Source organism: Amblyomma mixtum, chromosome 5 (genome assembly GCF_055824585.1).
Source record: "Amblyomma mixtum isolate Tamu chromosome 5, ASM5582458v1, whole genome shotgun sequence".
Classification (NCBI taxonomy): domain Eukaryota; kingdom Metazoa; phylum Arthropoda; class Arachnida; order Ixodida; family Ixodidae; genus Amblyomma; species Amblyomma mixtum.
In genome coordinates, this window is record NC_143016.1 from 203,454,108 (window position 1) to 203,475,559 (window position 21,452).

The 21,452-nt window shown below is 50.9% G+C and overlaps 1 protein-coding gene across 3 annotated transcripts in view; it reads right to left on the reverse strand.

The window, feature by feature from the left end:
• LOC149345442 (syndetin-like) overlaps positions 1-21,452 on the reverse strand; it is a 206,810-nt gene that overhangs the window by 158,563 nt on the left and 26,795 nt on the right. Inside the window, exons 1-8 of one of the 3 annotated variants that reach the window (XM_089546650.1) lie at positions 20,076-21,431; positions 19,853-19,977; positions 16,474-16,591; positions 16,374-16,409; positions 16,230-16,312; positions 8,075-8,216; positions 7,880-8,011; positions 7,711-7,822 (exon numbers count right to left, since the gene is read on the reverse strand). In XM_089546650.1, coding sequence (XP_089402776.1) covers positions 7,711-7,822; positions 7,880-8,011; positions 8,075-8,216; positions 16,230-16,312; positions 16,374-16,409; positions 16,474-16,591; positions 19,853-19,977; positions 20,076-20,255 — 928 coding nt within the window. In that variant the 5' untranslated portion in view covers positions 20,256-21,431. Of the gene's footprint in view, positions 1-7,710; positions 7,823-7,879; positions 8,012-8,074; positions 8,217-16,229; positions 16,313-16,373; positions 16,410-16,473; positions 16,592-19,852; positions 19,978-20,075; positions 21,432-21,452 lie in introns of those variants that run through there. The other 2 variants (XM_089546649.1, XM_089546651.1) reach the window with 2 other exon arrangements.

A 21,452-nucleotide genomic window follows, 5' to 3' on the forward strand; every position in this document is an offset into this window, starting at 1 on the left:
GAACAATGGCCCAAGTATGAGCCTTGTGGGATACCGGAGCTTACCAAAGCTGGGCTCGAACATGCATTGCTGATGAAATAAGTGGATCGTCATAGCGACTGACTGCCTGACCCCTATGCCGAGGCAAAAGCCCTACCAAACGAAACAGCAGCAGAAGTCATCAAACTTTTCGTGCACTGCATTCTTCTGCGACACAGCATCCCCACTGTGTTCATCATGGACAGAGGAACAGCATTAACTGACGCAAGCCAACCTGCGTTACAGCCAAACCAGCCATCGGAGGACCACTGCATACCATCTGCAGACCAACGAACTGACTGAGCGCCTGAACAAAACCATCGCCAATATGCTCGCCATGTATGTCGATGCCGAACACAAGAAACCGGGTCCTCATCCTGCCTTACGTAGTCTTTGCCTACAACACCGCAGTGCAGGAGACCACCCAGATGACGCCTCAGGGAGGCTGCGACCACGCTAGACGCCATGCTGCCCAATGGTATCGAAGAAGATAACGTTGGCATCGCTGCCTACCTTCAACACACAGAAGCCCGAAGACTTGCCAGATTACGGACAAGGACCAGAAGCGGACCGAAGCCAGACGCCAAAAACCTACGAAGACGCAACGCGGAATATAAGCTAGGAGGCCGAGTCAAGGTTTGGACGCCCATTCGCCGCTGCGGATTAAGCGAAAAGCTTTTGCGCCACTATTTCGGCCCGTACAAGGTTCTTCGTCGGCTAGGTGAACTGGACTATGAAGTCCTCCCTGACGAAATGACTGCATCCAAAGCAAAATCGCGTACAACCAGATGTTGTCCATGTCGTCCGTCTAAAGCCATATTATATGCGCTAAATGATGCTATGTTTCCACACTCAGTGAGTATTTTTCCACAATCCATTTTTAATTGTTTATAGTCGCCTTATGTTCTAAAGCATCAGGTTGACGCCTCTTTAAAATGCCGTGAATCTTTGTAGTGTTTGTTTGTTCATTCTTCAAAGCTGCTGGCACACCACTTTATCGCTTTGTTTGCGATGCCAGAAATGACCAGATTCATCTCGATTGAACGCATCCAGGAGGAGCAGATTCTAGGTTGTTCCAGAATGTTGTTGTAACTTTTGAGGGCGTATCTCGACAGTTCACTGTCAGTTTTGAAAAGAGCACGGCCGAGGGTGGCCAGCCTTCTGTTGGACGACCGCTGAGCATGCTTGTCGCTATGCCGAGTGATTCAGTCCATTGTGGGTGCAAGTCGGCCCAAATGAAGAGCGTTGTTTCAAAGCCATTTTCACTGCGTGACAATATTGTCACGTGCTTTCACAGAACATCGACGGAAGAAGCAGAAGATCAACGGTAGGACTCACCGGTAGATGAAAAGGAAGAGAAAGAGCTGAAGGACTCTCGTAGGCTTCGTCGCCGTCTTGCTTCTGTCGATCCCCTCTGTAAATAAACCCCCGTGCGTGCCAAGCACGTTAACCGCTTGGTGAAAGCTGCCAGGTATCGACCACGGAGCGTTCCATCTATCGAAGGAGCCGTAGACTCGCAGGCTTCCCACCACTGCCATCGGACATGCCTGGAGACGATAATGCCGAGCAACCTGGGCCATCCACAGCGACCAACTGACCACATTATCGCGAGCCCCGCACATTCTTTGGAAAACCTGAGAAGGACGTTGATGAGTGGCTGAAACACTACGAGAGGGTGAGCAAATATAATCGCTGGAACGCTGCTACTAAACTGGCTAACGTGGTGTTCTTCCTTGCCGCCACTGCCTTTGACTGGTTTGACAATCATGAGGATTCACTAAGTTCATGGGCTACCTTTACAAGCGAGATAAAGTAAAATTTTGGGGATGAATCGGCAAAGAAGAAGCATGCGAAACAGACATTGCTTCACCGCATGCAAGCACCCAGAGAAACTTGCACGGCATACATCGAAGCCATCTTAAAATTATGCAAGCTAGTGAATTCCAGCATGCTTGAAGAAGACAAAGTCGGCCACCTTCTAAAAGGAATTGCGGAAGACGTTTATAATTTCCTGATTAGCAAAGAGAGCCCCAGCACCACCACTGACGTTATAAAACATTGTAGAACATTTGAAGCTCTTAAGCTGTGTCGAATCACCCCTAAATTCAGAAGGTTGCCCAATGCCACCTCTATAGCCAGTGTTGAAGCCTGTCCTCCAAATTCTATGGCTGATATGATTCAAGAGATTGTGCGCGACGAATTGTCCAGATCCAGGGACACCTCCTGCCGTACAGAATATCTGCGGCACAGTTCTGCACCGCCGGAAGATGTTGCCGCCCTGTCGACTCCGTGGGCTCAACCTAGCGGTGCTTTGCCCATGGACGATCGGAACAACACTGCCCAACGTTGTGGCCGACGGAAAGGAGGCCCACCTACCCTGAAGTTCGTCAGCAGCGAGAGCCTGGCTGCAACCAACGTCGCGTCTTCGTTCGCCAGGACTCTTATGTCGGTCGCTCTCAACCTTTGTGCTACCGGTGTGGCATGGCAGGGCATACCGCTAGATATTGCTGCCGCCGTTTCCCAGCTTCTCAAGACCCCTGGCGAATATTTACGGACAACTGCACACCGAGCAGTAGCAATCCCCGACTATGCCCGCTTGGGACACGTACCATCCGACACATTTGCGTAGTTCATCACCTGCATCTGACCGCAGTGTGACGGCGCCACCTCAGCGCCAACGGCGGTCACCTTCTCCTCGACGTCGTGCTTCCCCTCCGCCTCCGGGAAACTAGGAGGCACGGCCGATGGAGGTGAGGCCGTCGGCGAGTCGATGACGTCCAATATACCTCTGCCCGTGTTTATGTTGAAGAACAAACTGGAAGAGTTTATTGATGGTGTGAAAACAATGGCTCTTGTAGACATTGGAGCTACAGTATCATTATGAGTTTGAGGTTTAAGAACCGCTTAGGTAGGAAAGTGATGTTTACTACTGACCGTGCAGCGTTATTTCGTGGCGTCGGTGGTGAACCTTTGGTTCCACTTGGTGTGTGTGCTTCGGATGTTGTTATTGGTGTTCTTAACGTTTAGAACAGAATTTGCAGTGCTGCCTTGGTCAACGCATGATGTGATTCTTGGGACTGATTTTCTGCAAGATTGTGGTGCAACTTTAGACTGTCGTACGGGAGAAACTGCTTTGAATTCTTCGCTACTTTCAGCTCTTGTGGATAACTCTGCACCTCATTTTGGAGCATTTGTGGTGGAAGAAGACACTATTGTACCAGCTTTATCAGCAGCATTCGTGCGGGTGTCCTCTATTCAAACCAGTGCGAATCTTTTGAAGCTGTAGTAAAGCCTACGACGCTCGCCTGCCCTAAGAAGAGCATCCTCGTGCCTCGTTGCGTCGTTCCCGTGGTCAGAGGCCGTACCAAGCTGTGGACAGTCGACCACTCTGAAGAGCCAGCTGTGTTGCCCTGGGGCCTCAAACTTGCACGTTTCGAGGAAGGCCTGTCAGGTTCCGTCGCGGCGTTAACCATCTCTGACAATGAGCAGCACGTGAAAAGATATATGGAGACCCAGGTTAAGGCTACGATAAAATCAGTCTCTTCCCACAACCGAGCGTCGCATTCTAGTGGGACTACTTCTGAATTCCAGAAGAGGGCAAATACGGGCTGGTTGGTACATGTTTTACGAATTGGAAAAACAGTGCAATCAAAGACGAGACACAAGAGAAGGACAAAACACCAGCGCTGTTATTCCAGAAGAGGGCAAATACGGGCTGGTTGGTACATGTTTTAAGAATTGGAAAAACAGCGCAATCAAAGACGAGACAAAAGAAAGTTTGTCCTTCTCTTGTGTCTCGTCTTTGATTGCGCTGTTTTTCCAATTCTTAAAACATGTACCAACCAGCCCGTATTTGCCCTCTTCTGGATCAGCGCTGGTGTTTTGTCCTTCTCTTGTGTCTCGTCTTTGATTGCGCTGTTTTTCCAATTCTTAAAACATGTACCAACCAGCCCGTATTTGCCCTCTTCTGGAATATCAGCGCTGGTGTTTTGTCCTTCTCTTGTGTCTCGTCTTTGATTGCGCTGTTTTTCCAATTCTTAAAACTACTTCTGAAGCACGTGTTCGTGTTCAACTTTGCCAAGGACGATTCAGCACCGCTGCCTACCAGTCGTACTCATCACACAATCAACACCGGCTCCGCACCTCCTATACGCCAGAAGCCCTATCGAGTCTCAGCCACTGAACGTAAGTTAATAGATGAGCAGCTTCAAGAGATGCTAAAGCGAGGCATAATTCGAGAATCTTCCAGTCCTTGGGCAGTTCCAGTTATCCTTGTTAGGAAGAAAGATGGCACATGGAGGTTCTGTGTTGGCTACTGTCGCTTAAATATGGCCACGAAGAAGGATGTCTATCCGCTTCCACGTATAGATGGCGCAATTGATTGTCTGCACTCAGCTTCATACTTCTCTTCTATTGATTTGAGATCAGGCTACTGGCAAATCCCCATGCACACTGCAGATAAAGAAAAAACGGCATTCATAACACCAGACGGACTTTACAAGTATAACGTTATGCCTTTTGGATTATGTAATGCGCCTGCAACATTCGAGCGGTTCATGGATACAATCCTGTGTGGACTAAAGTGGCAAATTTGTTTATGTTATCTGGATGGCAAAACATTTAGTGAGCCCAACAGCTGTCTGGATATCATGCTTCACTGCATGGAACGAGCTGGTCTTGTCCTGAACTCCAAGAAATGTCATTTTGGGAACCGTGAAACAATTGTTCTTGGTCATTTAGTTGATCAAGAAGGTGTTCAACCAGATCCAAAGAAAACTGAAGCAGTCAAAAGTTTCACGGTGCCCCAGTCAGTGAAAGAGATGCAGAGCTTTTAGGGCCCTGCTCGTACTTTCGACGCTTTATAGCGAGGTTTGCGGATATCGCTTATCCACTCACGTGTCTGCTCCATAAAGATGCACCGTTCAATTGGACCAGCGAATGTGACGCAGCTTTCCGTCACCTGAAATTTCTTTTGACCTCGGGCCCCATCCTATGCTACTTCTGCCCATCAGCACCAATTGAAGTGCACATTGATGCAAGTGGTATCGGTATCGGCGCTGTACTTATACAACACCACGGTCACGACCAGCACATAGTAGCATATGCCAGCCGCTCATTGAGTAAGGGCGAAAGGAATTACACGGTTACTGAGCAAGAATGTCTCGCCGTTGTTTTCGCTGTACAGCGCTTCCGCTCCTATCTGTACGGGAATGCTTTCACCGTCGCGACCGACCACCACTCGCTTTGCTGGCTAGTGAGTCTTCATGAGCCCTGTGGCCGGCTTGCTCGATGGGCTTTGCGCCTACAAGAAGTTAATTTCACTGTGGTGCATAAAAGCCGCCGTAAACACTCAGATGCTGATTGTCTGTCCCGTTTGTCGCTTCAAACGACTGATGATGATGCAGACAACTTTCATGAATACTTGGCTTCACTTCCCCGATCTTCAAGTTTTCCGAACTGAGCAACGCAAAGACCAAACATTAACTTCTTTGTCTGATGCCGCCCAAGATTCTGTAAAGAATACTTTTTGCATTTGCGAGGGGTTGCTTTATAAGAAGAATTTCGCATCTGGGGGAGCACGCATGCTTCTTGTCGTACCCGAAAGCCTACGCACCACAGTTCTTCAAATGATGCACCACGACGCCACGTCTGGGCACTTGGGAGTGGCCCGAACACTCCACCGCACGCAACAACGATTTCACTGGCCTAACATGCATTCAACCATCCAGCACTATGTAGCCACCTGTGTGCAATGCTAGCGCTTTAAGCTGCCGGCTTCGAGTCTACCGGGAAAACTGCGGCCAATCACACCTCCAACAGCCCCGTTTGAGCAAGTTGGCATTGACTGTCTTGGACCTTTCCCGCGGCCCTCTAAAGGAAATCGATGGATTCTTGTGTGCGTAGACTATTAAGAAGAACTTCTTGTTAGGCAAGTTGGTGCATACTGTTGTAGCTACGACTTGCGCACAAAAGACACACACAGGAAAAACACGAGGGAGACAAAGAGCGTAAACTATCAACAGGTGTTTATTTGATTCAGTGCCGCTTTATAGGCAGTGTGCACACGTGCCTACAAAGAGGGGAAAGAGAGGAGCAATGACAAAGTTTCCCGTGAACTCCTAGAGGCACACCACATCAAGGCAAGAGGTGATAAATGTGTGAGTGACACCTCCGTTTCACTGTACAACGCGGAAAGGAATTTTTTGGAGCGTTTTTGATGGATTGTCGCGCAGGGTTGATTTGCCTCCTTATCCTCTCCTTCCCCTCTTTGTAGGCACGTGTGCACACTGCCTATAAAGCGGCGCTGAATCAAATAAACACCAGTTGATAGTTTGCGCCCTTTCAGTCTCCCTCGTGTTTTTTTTTCCTGTGTGTGTCTTTTGTGCGCAATTCGTACCTACAAAAGTAGACTATTTAACCTGTTATTGTGAGACAGCCGCAATACCAGCTGCTACTGCGTCCAAAGTATCTCATTTCTGATTTCGATTCGTCATTCTTCAACACGGCCCTCCTGCAGTTCTCATTAGCGACCGTGGACGCCAATTCACAGCGGACGTTGTCGAAGAACTTCTCCGCCTCAGCACCTGCAGTTTTCGCCACTCCACGCCATACCATCCCCAAACGAACGGTGTGGTAGAACGCACTAACCGGACGCTCACCACCATGCTTGCTATGTACGCCGCTGCGGATCATAAGGACTGGGATGGCGTCCTCCCATTCATTACTCATGCATACAACACAGCACAACATGAGACAACTGGTTACAGCCCCTTCTACCTGCTCTATGCTCGCTCGCCTCGCTGTGGCCTCGGCACCATAGCGCAAAAAACAAGAGAGACACAAACAACAGGACTGGCGCTGAAAATCCACGGTTGATCCATGATGAACCTTCTGTTGCGACCACACTCTGCAGAGCTGAAGAAGCTCGCCAGCTTGCCCGCGTTCGTATTTTATCGGCACAAGAGCATTCTAAAAACCGTTAAGACGTCCGACACCAAGAAATTTCTTATGTTCCTGGTGACACTGTGTGGTTGTGGACACTTCTACGCAAGCGTGGTCTTTGTCAAAAACTGCTTTCACACTACACTGGACCATTTGTTGTGCTAGAGTGCATAAGCGACATTAATTACATTATATCACGCCTAACTGCTAGTGGTCGATGGTCAAGCCACTCTCAGGCGGTGCATGAAGCCCGCCTCAAGCGATTTCATCCCAGACGTTCTATTTAACTCGCCCAACGGGCTTTGTCTGCGAGGAGGGAAATCTCATGTGCTTCCACAGAACATCGACGGAAAAAGCAGAAGATCAACGGTAGGACGCACCGGTAGAGGAAAAGGAAGAGCGGAGGGACTCTCGTAGGCTTCGTCACTATCCTGCTTCTATCGATCCCCTCTGTAAATAAATCCCCGTGCGAGCTAAGCACGTAACAATGTGAATGCCATGGCTGTATCCTGCAGCACTACAGCGCTGCAAGCATGTCGCCAGTCCTGTGCTGCACACCACAAGCAGTGAGCGGTGGTGTGCCGCAGTAAATAAATCCCATCAGCCGTAAAGAGATCTGCGTAAATACATTTCCAGTGCTTGTGCGTACGGATGGTACCAATGCTTTTTGTGAGATTCACATCACCGAGTTTCTGTCTTGTATTGTCCCCTTGCACAGTTGGGAGAGAGAGGGAAAAGGGGGGCCAGTACCGGGCTCCCTGTCGTGGTGCCAGCTGAGCAGGGCCCGGTAGCTGCACATCACCTGCCACAGGGCCTGGCAGAGGTCCACCAGGCAGCCCAGGAACCGCTCGGCCGGCACCAGCTGAGCAGGAGGAGGAGGTGTCACCCACTGCTGGGCACATCCCCCCCACCCGCCCACCTTGCAGAGCTCTGCGTACTGGGCCTTGTGCAGCTCAGGGGGCCGGCCACCCCCCGCGTGGCTCCGCACCACGGCCAGGGCACTGTTGTGCACCGCACTCGAGAAGTGCATCAGCAGCTGGTGGGCTGCCATCTGCACCACCAGGACAGGACCTGCAGCACACGTGCATAACCCCACGTGGGGGGGTCCTACTACCTGGGTCTTGCCCAGCAGGCGGTAGGCAGCGTCCAGCCGCCCATAGTGGTCGTGGTCAAAGCGGACGCACAGCCGAGACAGGGCCACATCCAGCTGCTCCTCGGTCATCTCCAGGGTCTCCTGCAGCTTGGCACTCAGCTCCCTGCATCCCCCCCTCTGTCTGCCCTCTCTGAATATCCCACATCAACGCAAGTGCAACCATCATACAAGTAAATATGCCGAGTCAAATACCATTGTGCACAGCCTTCACTAGCAAGTTCAAAGCAGTCAAAGCTAAGGCATCATATGCCTGTGCATACATCTATTCTGTCGCCATTCCAGCAGATTCCTGACCAGCACCAATGCAGCGTCCACAACAGTCACAAGGCAGTGCACCGATGGACAAAAGAAACAGTGGCAACAGGGATCATCATCATCAGCGTGAATGCAGGATAAAGACCTCTCCCATGTCTCTCCAATTAACCCAGTCCTGTTCCAGCTGTGGTCACCATATCCCCACAAACTTCTTAATCTCATCCGCCCACCTAACTTTCTCCCACCCCCTGCTACGCTTGCCTTCTCTCGGAATCCACTCCGTTACCCTTAATAAGGACCAGCGGTTATCTTGCCTTCGCATTACATGCCCTGCCCCAGCCCACTTCTTCCTCCTGATTTCAACTAGGATATCGTTAACCCGCGTTTCTTCTCTCACCCACTCTGCCCTCTTCGAATCTCTTAATGTTACACCTGTGATTCTTCTTCCCATAGCTCGCTGCGTTGTCCTTAACTTAAGCTGAACCCTCTTTGTTAGCCTCCACATTTCTGCCCCACAAATGCGTACAGTGCCAGTGAGTAGCCAAGGGCCAAGCTGAAGTGAATGTAGAGGTCCTGCAAGGACCTCTACATCCTGCATGATAGTAGAGTGAGCGCATAGTATTGCCACGTATCATTGTAGTGTTTGTTCGTTCACGCTCAAGGCTGCAGGAAAGGGCTGTTATCATTTTTGTTCGTGACGCGAGAAGCGACCGGACTTATCTCGATTGTTCACAGCCATGAACAGCTGCATCTACGTGTTTCTAGATTACTCTAGATGATCTCGACCTGTTATCTCGAAGTTTCCTTGCCGGCTTTAAATTGAACGATGCCGCGAGCAGCGGGCATTCGTAGTTCGACGACCGCCGAGCACGCCTGTTGCTTACGCCGCCGCCGAGTGATTCAGTTCTTTTGAGGGCGCAAGTCAGCCCAAATAAAGAGCTTCGTTTGCAAGTATTTCTGGTGTCTTCCTGACCGCTGGACTGCCGTCACTACAACGTGACATCTGGTGGAGGTGCTGGGTAGCCTTTCATGTTCCGGACACCCCCTACAAGCCGTGACGCCAGCCCTCTGAGTCATCAACCGCAGGACCTGAGTCCAGTCCACCGCGCTAGCCGACGCCTGCAAGGGGACGCACCAGAGTTCGGGAATCTGCCGGACCCTACCCGGAAGCGAAAGCCAGCAGCAACGTCCACCATGAGCTTGCCCCAGACGACGACTCCAATCATTCTGCAGCAGCCCCGGGTGCCACCAACCTTCGACGCTTCGCCTGGCGCCGACCCCGAAGAATGGCTGGAGCAGTTCGACCGAGTGGCTGTCTTTAACAACTGGGACGATGCCATGAAATTTAGGTACGTCTTCTTTGCCCTGGAGGGACCAGCAAGAGTCTGGTTTGAGAATGAGGAAGCCAGCCTCGCGAATTGGGCAACCTTCAAAGAGCAGCTTCTCAAGACTTTCACAAACGTCGTGAGAAAGGAGAGAGCCCAGCAGCTGCTACAGTCTCGCATACAACACCCAAACGAGACCGTTGCAGTGTACACTGAGGAGATGAAGCGTCTCTTCCGTCGTGCCGACTCGAACATGAAGGAAGAAGAAAAGGTCAAGCTGCTTATGCGAGGAGTTAAAGAACAACTCTTTGCCGGCCTCGTACGGAACCCACCGAAAACCGTGGCGGAATTCATAGAAGAGGCCTCCACGATGGAAAAAACACTTGACGCCCGAGCCCGCCAATATGAGCGCCAGCAGCGCGTTTTTTCAGCAAACTGCCTGGACGCCGCTAACAACGATAACCTGCGGGAGGTTATACGCCAAGTAGTACGAGAAGAGCTCCGACGATTGCTGCCAAATGGAACGCAGCCGCAGGTTTCACAACTTACTGACGTAATCCGGGACGAAGTTCAACAGGCCTTGGGTGTGACGCCGACACCCACGCAGCCTCTGCAGCCCCCAGCCATGACTTACGCCGCAGCTGTGCGCCGTCCTGCACCTCGACGACGGGACCCAAGCCCCTATCGCCCTCAGCCAGCTGCATTGGACCGCCGCCCACTCGCCCCAACCCGCCCGTCCTACGAGCGACGCGCGCAGCCGAGGAAATGCGACGACTGGAGAACTCCCGACCAGCGCCGCCCACTGTGCTTCCACTGTGGCGAAGCCGGTCACGTCCTCCGGCACTGCCCATACAGAAGACTTGGCATCCGAGGGTTCTCTTACGACGCTCCACGACCCCGACCCGGCCAGCGACCAGCCGAAATCGAGGAGTTTTTGCGTCGGGAAGAATACTCATCGCCGAGCCGCCTATCACGTTCCCCGTCGCCATCGTCCCCGCGCTTTGTATCTCCTAGCCGAGGTTACGCCGTGCGTGGACGCTCCCCCAGCCCCCGAAGGTTAAACTAAATAAAGCAGCCTCTGGAGGTGAGGTTGCTTCTAAGCGCAATGACAAAGATCCTCCATCGACGAGTACTCAAGACCATGCCACGACGACGACACCGACGACGACGACGCGGCCAGAATTGAAGCTTTTACCGCTGCCCAGTGAAGTAACGTCGCAGTACGCCCACCGCAGCCTCACTACTCAACGAAGCCGTGATCGGACACCGAAGACAACGTACAATACGAGAACGCGTACAAGTGACCTTGAAGTTACGGTCGACGGTCACGCGGTTACTGCCTTGGTGGACACGGGAGCTGACTACTCTGTCATGAGTGGCCCACTCGCTGTCCGACTCAGGAAGGTAACAACAACCTGGGATGGCCCGCTGATCCGCAGCGCAGGTGGCAACCTGATTATGCTGTCAGGACGCTGCACCGCGAGAGTTACTGTAAATGGGAGAACCTATGCGACAACCTTCCTGATCCTACAGCAATGCTCGAGAGACGTGATTTTGGGAATGGACTTCCTGAACGAACATCGGGCGATCATCGACCTTCGATCTAAGTCGATCAAGCTTTCCACGGAAAAAGCCATACCTGTTGGGACGAGCGCAACTCATCACGTTGCCTTAAACGTCCTCGATGAAGCATTGAGCGTGCCACCCCGATCAAGTGTTCTCGTCGGCATAGGTACTGGAGACATCGAAAATGCCGAAGGCGTTATCAAGGGGAACACCCAGTTACTCCTGGATCGAGGATTGGGCGTAGCGAGGGGAGTCGCCGAAATCCGGAATGGCCAAGCCCAGGTGTTGCTAACCAACTTCACCGAAGAATACCGGCATCTAAACAAAGGTACGACGATCGCTTTCCTCGACGAGCTGGCAGACATCAGAGACGTATTTGCCCTACCCGACCAACCCGCAGAACTATCTGACCAAGGCCATCAACCCACGTTCGACATCAACCCGGCATTACCCCGGAGCAGACAAGACCAAATACGCAGTCTTCTTCAAAGGTACACCGATTGCTTCTCATCAGCATCGAATGTGCGACGAACCCGGCTTGCCAAGCACCGCATTGTCACAGACGAACACGCGCGACCACTGCGACAGAGCCCCTACCGCGTATCGCCGCTAGAACGCCAAGCTATCCGCAAGCAAGTTGAGGAAATGCTTCGTGACGACGTCATACAGCCATCGAGGAGCCCCTGGGCAGCACCGGTCGTCCTAGTGAAAAAGAAAGACGGCACCCTTCGCTTTTGCGTCGATTACCGCCGCCTGAACAACATTACGAAGAAGGATGTCTACCCCCTCCCCCGCATCGACGATACACTGGACCGGCTGTGCAACGCTAAGTACTTCTCATCGATGGACCTGAAGAGCGGCTACTGGCAAATTGAAGTCGACGAAAGAGATCGCGAGAAGACTGCGTTCATCACGCCAGACGGACTCTTCGAGTTCAAGGTGATGCCATTCGGCCTCTGCTCTGCCCCAGCGACGTTTCAGCGTGTAATGGATACGGCGCTCGCAGGCTTGAAGTGGCAGATTTGCCTAGTCTACTTAGATGACGTTGTCTTCTCCTCAAGCTTCGAAGACCACCTCAGAAGGCTTCGGATAGTGCTGGAAACGATCAAGTCTTCAGGCCTGACACTGAAACCGGAGAAGTGCCACTTCGCCTACGAGGAGCTGCTGTTCCTTGGTCACGTCGTAAGCAAGGATGGAGTTTGCCCAGACCCCAAGAAGACGGCTGCGATCGCAGAGTTTCCACAGCCTAATGACAAGAAGGCTATACGCAGATTCCTTGGATTGTGCGCTTATTACCGGCGATTCGTCAAGAACTTTTCGCGCATCGCTGAACCTTTGACCCAACTTACCAAGGCTGACGTGCCTTTTAAATGGGAAAGGCCACAAGAGGAAGCTTTCAACGAGCTGAAGCGCCGCTTACAGTCCCCTCCTGTGCTCGGGCACTTTGATGAAAACGCCGAAACCGAAGTTCATACCGATGCAAGCAGCGTGGGCTTAGGAGCGGTCCTCGTTCAGAAAAATGGCAGACAGGAGAAAGTTATCGCGTACGCTAGCCGTTCACTGTCGAGAGCCGAAGCCAACTATTCGACGACAGAGAAAGAATGCCTCGCCATTATTTGGGCCACGTCCAAATTTCGCCCCTACCTATACGGACGACCATTCAAGGTTGTGAGTGATCACCATGCTCTGTGCTGGCTGGCCAATTTGAAAGATCCCTCCGGCCGCCTTGCTCGTTGGAGCCTGCGTCTTCAAGAATTCGACATAACTGTAGTCTACCAATCTGGCCGCAAGCATTCCGATGCAGACTGCTTGTCACGAGCTCCTGTCGACGCAGCACCCGAAGAGGAAGACGACGACGCTTTCTTAGGACCGGTAAGCGCCAGCAGTTTCGCGCAGCAGCAGCACTCGGATCCTGACTTGCAAAGCCTAGTTGATTATCTGAAAGGCAAGACCGCATCGCCTCCCCGAGGGTTCAAGCGGCAACTGTCGTCCTTCGTCCTTCACAATAATGTCCTCCTGAAGAAGAACTTCGCGCCGAACAGGACAGTGCATCTTCTTGTCGTGCCCAAAAATCTGAGGCAAGAAATTATGCAGGCATGTCATGATGAGCCGACTGCAGGACATCTCGGGATTGCTCGCACGTTGCACCGCATCCAGGAGAAGTACTATTGGCCACGGCTAGCTACCGACGTTTCCCATTACGTGAAAACGTGCCGTGAGTGTCAGCGACGCAAAACGCCTCCGACTAGACCAGCCGGACTCCTGAACCCCATACCACCGCCAACTAAGCCCTTTTAGCAAATAGGGATGGACCTCCTCGGCCCCTTTCCGACCTCTTCATCACGAAACAAGTGGATCATCGTGGCCACCGACTACATGACCCGCTACGCCGAAGCAAAAGCGTTGCCTAGTGGTACCGCAACAGAAGTCGCAAAATTTTTTGTCGAACAAATTCTCCTGCGACACGGCGCCCCGGAAGTGCTCATCACAGACAGAGGAACGGCGTTTTCAGCGGAGCTCACGCAAGCCATTTTAAACTACAGCCAGACAAGCCATCGGAGGACCACTGCCTATCATCCACAAACAAACGGACTCACAGAGCGTCTGAACAAGACCATCGCAGACATGCTCTCCATGTACATCGACGCCGAACACAAGACGTGGGACTCCATTCTGCCCTACGTGATCTTCGCTTATAATACTGCCGTCCAGGAGACAACCAGGTTTACCCCATTCCAGCTGGTATACGGCAGGAAGCCCACGACAACACTCGACGCAATGCTCCCGCACGTTTCCGACGAAGACAATCTCGACGTCGCCGCCTACCTTCATCGCGCCGAGGAAGCCCGAAGACTTGCGCGGCTTCGCATTCAAGACCAGCAGCACACCGACGCCCGACGCTACAATCTGCGTCGACGAGACACGCATTACAAGCCAGGTGATCGGGTTTGGATATGGACGCAAGTTCGCCGCCGTGGATTGAGCGAAAAGTTGCTGCGACGCTACTTTGGCCCGTACAGGGTTCTCCGTCGGATCGGTGACCTCGACTATGAAGTCATCCCCGACGCCACGACAGCATCTCAGCGACGCCGCCCACGCCCGGAAGATGTCGTACGCCTGAAGCCATATTATGAACGCTAAAGCACTCGACGTTTCATTTTCCGTGTTTATTTTCATTTTAAAGCATCGAGACGATGCTTCTTTGGAAGGGGGGTAATGCCACGTATCATTGTAGTGTTTGTTCGTTCACGCTCAAGGCTGCAGGAAAGGGCTGTTATCATTTTTGTTCGTGACGCGAGAAGCGACCAGACTTATCTCGATTGTTCACAGCCATGAACAGCTGCATCTACGTGTTTCTAGATTACTCTAGATGATCTCGACCTGTTATCTCGAAGTTTCCTTGCCGGCTTTAAATTGAACCATGCCGCGAGCAGCGGGCATTCGTAGTTCGACGACCGCCGAGCACGCCTGTTGCTTACGCCGCCGCCGAGTGATTCAGTTCTTTTGAGGGCGCAAGTCAGCCCAAATAAAGAGCTTCGTTTGCAAGTATTTCTGGTGTCTTCCTGACCGCTGGACTGCCGTCACTACAACGTGACAGTATGATGTCTTTTATATTCAGTCTCACCATTGGGGCTTTTCCATGTCCATTTCCTGTTTTTTCATTTGCGGAAGAAGGTATTCAAGATCCGTAAATTATTTCTATTTGCGAACTCTACTCACAACTCATCGCTGCAAAGAGGACAACGCAGCGAGATATGGAAAGAAAAATGGTAGGTGTAATGTTAAGAGATTGGAAGATGTCGGAGTGGGTGAGGGAACAAACGCGGGTTAATGACATCCTAGTTGAAATCAAGAGGAAGAAATGGGCTTGGGCATGCAATGCGAACGTCCTTAAGGGTAACGGAGAAGAGAAGGCAAGCGTAGCAGGGGGTGGCAGAAAGTTAGGACGAGACCAAGAAGTTTGCGGGGACACGGTGACCACAGCTGCTGGCACAGGACAGGGTTAACTGGAGCGACATGGGAGAGGCCCTGCAATGGTCAGGCTGATGATCACATTTTCGGGAGTGAGCCTGGGTGTGCACTGATGAGGCTACACAGCAAGGTGGGACAGCCCCAGCTACAGGATAGGAGAGGATGGCAGGGAAACAACCTCCAGCAGGGACTGCAGCAGCTGTCCTCTCTGCACATCCCCCCACCAGTGGAGTGCAGCCCTGCTGTACACCTCACACATCTGTCGACTGAATAATGCCAGTTTACACACAAACCAAGGATGGATATGAAGAAAAAATGGCTTTGCATATCTGTTCAGGATCAACAATATCTTCACACGTCAAGTGGGCATACACTGTTGTCCTTCAAGAACAAAGTGTGGTCCCTGCAAGTGAAACTAAACAAGCGCCATGAAAAAAAAACAACAGGTGACATGCGCATTATTCTGTACACTGCCTGAACCTGAGAGATCAAATGAAAGCAATCAATGAGGCAACTGAAACAAAATCCCACGCTGGGTTGTAAAACAGGAATAATTCCGACTTGAAGGCACCAGAAAAAAAAATGGCCACGTTTCTTCATGGAAAAGAAAACTCGCACAAGTGCCTTATGAGGAGTGCACTAAGAGCCAGTGATGAGTGCACTGAAAGAACAACAAGATAGGGGAATGTACATCAGACAAAGAAATGACCAGCACTTGTATCAGGCAAGGGGGAAACTATGCGGCCAGGCACAGCACAGACACTGTGATACTAATCTGCACTCGACTCAGCTGGCCTTGCATACCGCAGCCGACTAGAAAAGGGCATGGGCATTGTGCATGAAGAGCAGGATCAGAGGAACAAACCTGTGAAGCAGGCGTTTTCATTGGGAAAGCCTGCTTGCACAATTTGGGCCCCCCCCCCCAGTGTGGGGGGAGAAGAGGAGCCTTCGCATTCTTTTTCCCCACCTCAATGGTTGGATAATAGAGTGGCACTTGCCCAACGCAGAGGTAGTGGCGGAAAGTGCTGGCTGCCCGGTGGCAGGTGAGCCCCAGCTGGATGGCCCCCGGGTAGTCCTCCTCCTGCCACACCACCACCAAACCATCAGGGGGGGGGAGGGGGGGAAGAAGAAGTCCTCCTCACCTCCAGCAGTTCCCGAAGCCTGGCATCCGTCTCTTGCTGCAGGAGAGGAGAGGAGAGAGGAAGAGGGTGCACGGACGCACAACTCTTAAGAGAGACTGACCAGGGCCTTGATGAGGTGCAGGGAGCGCAGCAGCCCCAGCAGCTGCTGGCGCCTGCGGCACGCCGCCAGCAGGCCCAGGCTGGACACCGTCAGCTCCCGACGGCTGCACGACAGGCTCCTGCACAGCACGCGCACACCCACAGCTTCCAACAAGAACAACGCATCCTAGCAGGCCCCGGACAACAGAACAGGGAACTACGGCGCATCTGTCGCACACGCTTGTTTTCCCAACCTGGCAACACCTGAGGCCCCCCCCCTCACCTCAATCCCCTGATGCCAGGCTAAACCTCCTCCAAGGCTGCTGGCAATCTCACCTCCCTCTCCAGCCTAAACGTAGGGGAACACAAGCTGCTTTGCTCTCACAATGAGGGGTCTCAAAATGAAAATGTTTACTATCTCAGTAAAACTAAGCATGTGCATCATTTTCTTCCTCCCGTTTTCAACATGTAATTAGTTTTCATATATCTTACCTGGTTCCCACATTGGGGAAAATAACTCAAGCATTATGAGGTACCTCTTACTGGTCGCTAGAACAATATATTTTGGTTCCAACTGAAATGGAGCCAAAGACCTGCTGTGCAGAGATGTTCTATTTACATGGTTGTAGAGAAATTTCTTTCGGTTACAAACAGCCAGGTCTGAACATGACACCACATTCTCGGATAGCTTGTATTTGCGATACTCGTGTATTGGCACATTGTCGTGGACAGACTTGTCGCAACGCAGTGGCCATCAACTTCACTCGGATTTCTTCCGTAATGCCTGCATTATTGCAACATTCGTTCCTCCAGCCTTCTCTGGCGTGCATTGTAGTAATAAGATGCCTCCTGCATTCTTAAGAAAAGGCTGTTGCCATAATGTTGCCAAATGCCCACCAAATTCCATTAGACAGAGTTGCGAGTGCTTCCATTGCACAAGGTTGATTTCTGTCTAGCCTACATTTAATGCCGTCCCAGCACCTCCAGTACTTCTTTTGGACTGAAGTGTGTACATGTACAGAGCTGTTTCAAAGTACTGGGGTAGACAACTTACTACTAGGCGTTGCCTTGTAATACTCGCTATTTAATTTAGCTCCCTTTCAGTACCTGTCTAAACAACTGAACAAAAAATTTCACTGCTGTTGGTTCCTCCTATTGTATTGCCGCATTCTTATGTTGTTATATACTCGTGCATTCCACTCTCTTCTTCTGTACTGCCCCCTGAAGGTACTGAAATAAATAAGTGAATGGTTGCTCAACCAGACGGCCATCAACTCAGTTGTGCTATGTTCCACTTCCTTCCTGCGTAATGAGTGTTGCATCAGTTGATTTCTTTCTCCAGTTATCAGAACAGCCACTAATGGGGCTACTTCATCCTACGCTTGTGCAGAGAAGCCCTTCAGTGATTCTGCATATCTCCCCTTTTAACTCTTCCTAGATTTCCCTACTCATATTGTTGCACTGATCGCGTCTTCCACGCTCCCGCGTTCACCCCTCTGATGCAACTGCATTATCTCAACACTGCAGCTGAAGAGGAGGATGCCACCAAATCCTCCTTGCGGTCAAGTATGCAAACAATGCCGAGAGCACCACCACGGTCAACCAACCGTTTGAACGACAAAATCACCTCCTCCCCCAGAAAAGGGGCACTTGATCCCCCACAACTTCCCCTGTCAGGAAGCAGCCCCCAGAGTGTAGCGGGAGGCTTCCACCCAAGTGGCTCAGGGTGCTCAACCCAAAGATTTTTCAAGCTGTCATGCACCAAAACAACCACCCCTCTGGATTTGGTCACCCCTCTGCAGTGCCTTTTTCAGACTAGAAAAAGACATGTTGGCGCAAACATTGCTCACTTGGGCTCCATTTCGGGGCAACCCCCATACACCTGGAGTCACGCAACGCAAGCACCAGTTAGCATCATCATCAAAATTACCATGCGAATACAAAAAATTTGAGGACATCAATAACCGATCTTGATTGACCTTGCTTATTGAAAACCCTGCCCACGCGGTGTTTCCCAACATACACACTCGGATATTGGTTACTCCAACTGGGGGCATCATTCGTGGCTCTTCTTTCCTTTCTAGCTAACTGCTTTCACTTACTCTTTGAACCAAAGGAATACCTTTCTGTAATTATGGGTGCAGAATGATTGTCGCCATGCAGGCAGTTAAAAAATACGTACTCTGGTATTGATTTCTGCACTGTTCCTCCATTATTCTAACCATATGGTCCTGTCACGACCGCAGCATGGCCCAAGTACAGAGCGACTTCTGCTGTCATAGTTTAGTTTTTGCCTGGATCATCAGTCTTTCCCTGTGTGATTGTGCAAGATGTATTTGCCTTGTTTGAGGCATTATACAGAGTGACTTTTGCTTAGATTTAATAGAGACACACGTGTATCTTGTTGTGAGGTTCTGTGTACACATACAGTGACTTTGTTTCCACTGACACTTTCTTGTCCTTCATCAAGTTGTACCTTTGCATTCCTAGTACTTCATTTTACCTTTGCACTTCCAATGCGTATTTTGCAAAACTGCTCGTTTATACATGTGCTCTCTCTGTTGGGACTAAAATTTCGGTGCAATTACTCGCAATACAATGACAGCTGGTGAAAGCTGCGCAGTACACTGAAACGAAGGACAGCGTCGGTGAGATTTTTTACCGGCCGTTGCATATGTACAGAAATGCAAAGGTTGTTGAATGGCAAACATTCATTAAAATACTCTACTTGGTAATTTCATGGCCTTAACGTTTTTCATATCAGTGGCATGCACAGCTTTGCTCGTTTAGGACTGATATCTAGACTTTGTGTGATAATTGGTAAGTAAATACGCAAAAACATGGAAGGATTGGTTATGTCCACCATTATTTTTAAGACATATGAATACATTCTTTTATTTTAAAAAAAACGCACTAGTCTGGACAGCGCCATCTAGTAGTGCACAATGGCAATATGGCAATGCAGCTGTCCCTCCACTGAGGAGGCCGCGCTACAGCTTGAGCCGTCCCCCGAACAAAATTTCTGGCTATGCCACTGATGGGCAATAATTTTACTATATCGGCAAACAACAGAAACATAGTAAATCGAGTTTTTCTTCGAAGCGCATAATTTTGGCACAAGTTGTGAAAAACATGTGGGTGTTTGTGGAACCCACAAAAGCAGCCTCTGGGTCCCTGGTTCTTTCCACTGTGCAAAATATCTCCTCTGATTAGAGTTGAAGAGCCATCCCAGTCTGTAGGATTCGAAACCTGAATTTTCCCCTTCTGCAGGGTGGAGGGACTGTCTTGGTGAGCAGACCTGCACCCGACCACTCTGTGGGGATCATGCTGGGAGAGAGATTGGTCCAGGGTCAGGCCACCACCACCTGGGGCACACTGCACTGATCTGATGGAAGCCTCACCTGCGGCCGCGCATGCAGACCGAGCAGGCCTCATCCAGGTTCTCCTGCAGCTCGGTCACCCGCTGCAGCTCCAGCGCATACCACGACTGGTTCTGCAGGATCAGGTCCGACACCCGCTTGGACACCTGCCGACGGAGCCACACTTCATCACTGGCTCAGGAAATCGTCACTGGCTTGAAATATTTAAAAGATTAATTTCAGCGGCCTCGATTATCTCACGTACCAACTTTTCTCTGTCTAGCCCAATGCAGTGTGTGAATTCAGGCCCACAGGGTTCAGGATCTGGCAGACACAACCGTGAATCATCAAATGCCCCCCCCCCCCCCGACAGCTTTGTCCACATATTGATACAAACCTCTCGCCGGCACACCCGATAGCTCGCCCAATGTAAACATTGCCACATTTCAAGGGAATCGAGTATACTATGCCTTCTGTGCAGTCCATGAAGTGAGTCTGATGGCTGACTGTACGACCTTCGTTACCTTGCCGACCTCGGTTGACAAAGGTACTGATGCTTCTGAGGTGCGGAGAAAGCAACATCAACCCCCACTCAACTGACTACTACATCTTTTTTAACTGGTGCAATAAATTGTGGATGTAGGGAACAAGCACAACCTTCCTTTTGGGAGTTGCAGTCTCGACAGGGGCCTGAATTGACCTGTGCTCATGGCACTTGGCAACAGACACTACCAAATGTGTTCTGGATGCCTGGTGCTAGGCTTATCTGCTGGGCAGAACAGGATTTCATCGAGGCATTTCTGAAGCAACAGCTCTCCCCACCAGCTGTGAGTAAGCCTTTCCCTCTGGCTGCCCGCCAGCTGCCAGAGCGCAGTGCTCCATTTTCTCTGGCTGCCCAGAACGTCTTCGTTTTTCTGTGGTGGAGTAGATTTTGTAATAAGGGAGTAATTGCTCACCGACGTCCACCCGAGCGCAGCCATACGGCTACAAAGGAGAGCTGTGCAGCTTTCTCAGAAACTTGGCAGTTAAAGAAGACCACCGCTTCACCGGAGCAGTGGCAACTGAGCCAACCGGGACGGCAAGCTCATGGTAGGGCGAGAGCGAACTGATCAAAGTGGGAACAGTGTTGGTCAGATATTTAGGGGAATCCCCCCAAGGTGGAGTAGATATTTACCCAATTCCAACGCGCCCCCGATTCCAACGCGCACCCAATTTACGGCACCAAAAAAAAAAAAATTTTCAAGCCCCGATTCTAACGCGCGCCCGATATTGGTAATGAAAAAAAAAAAAAAAAACTACAAGCCCCGCTTCTAACGTGCATGTGACTTCCACGAATGAAAATAATTTGCAACCGTTTTTATATTTTAAGGGGAGATGCGGGTGAAAAAACCGCGATTTTTTTCGATAAAGTCGATTTTGTATTTTCTTGCGTTTTGTATTCCCCCAAGCCTCTTCTTTTATGTGTAAAAAAATCAAAGCCGATAATCAATGGGAAGTTAGTAAAAAATACTATTAAAGCACTCGCGGTGGCTCGCGAAAGTGCGAATTTGACCGAATTTCGGGAACGCGGCATTTCGCTCCACGGCGTCGCCCGCTCTTGAATATTCGCGGGGAAGTAGGCCTACCCATCGTCTACGAGAAG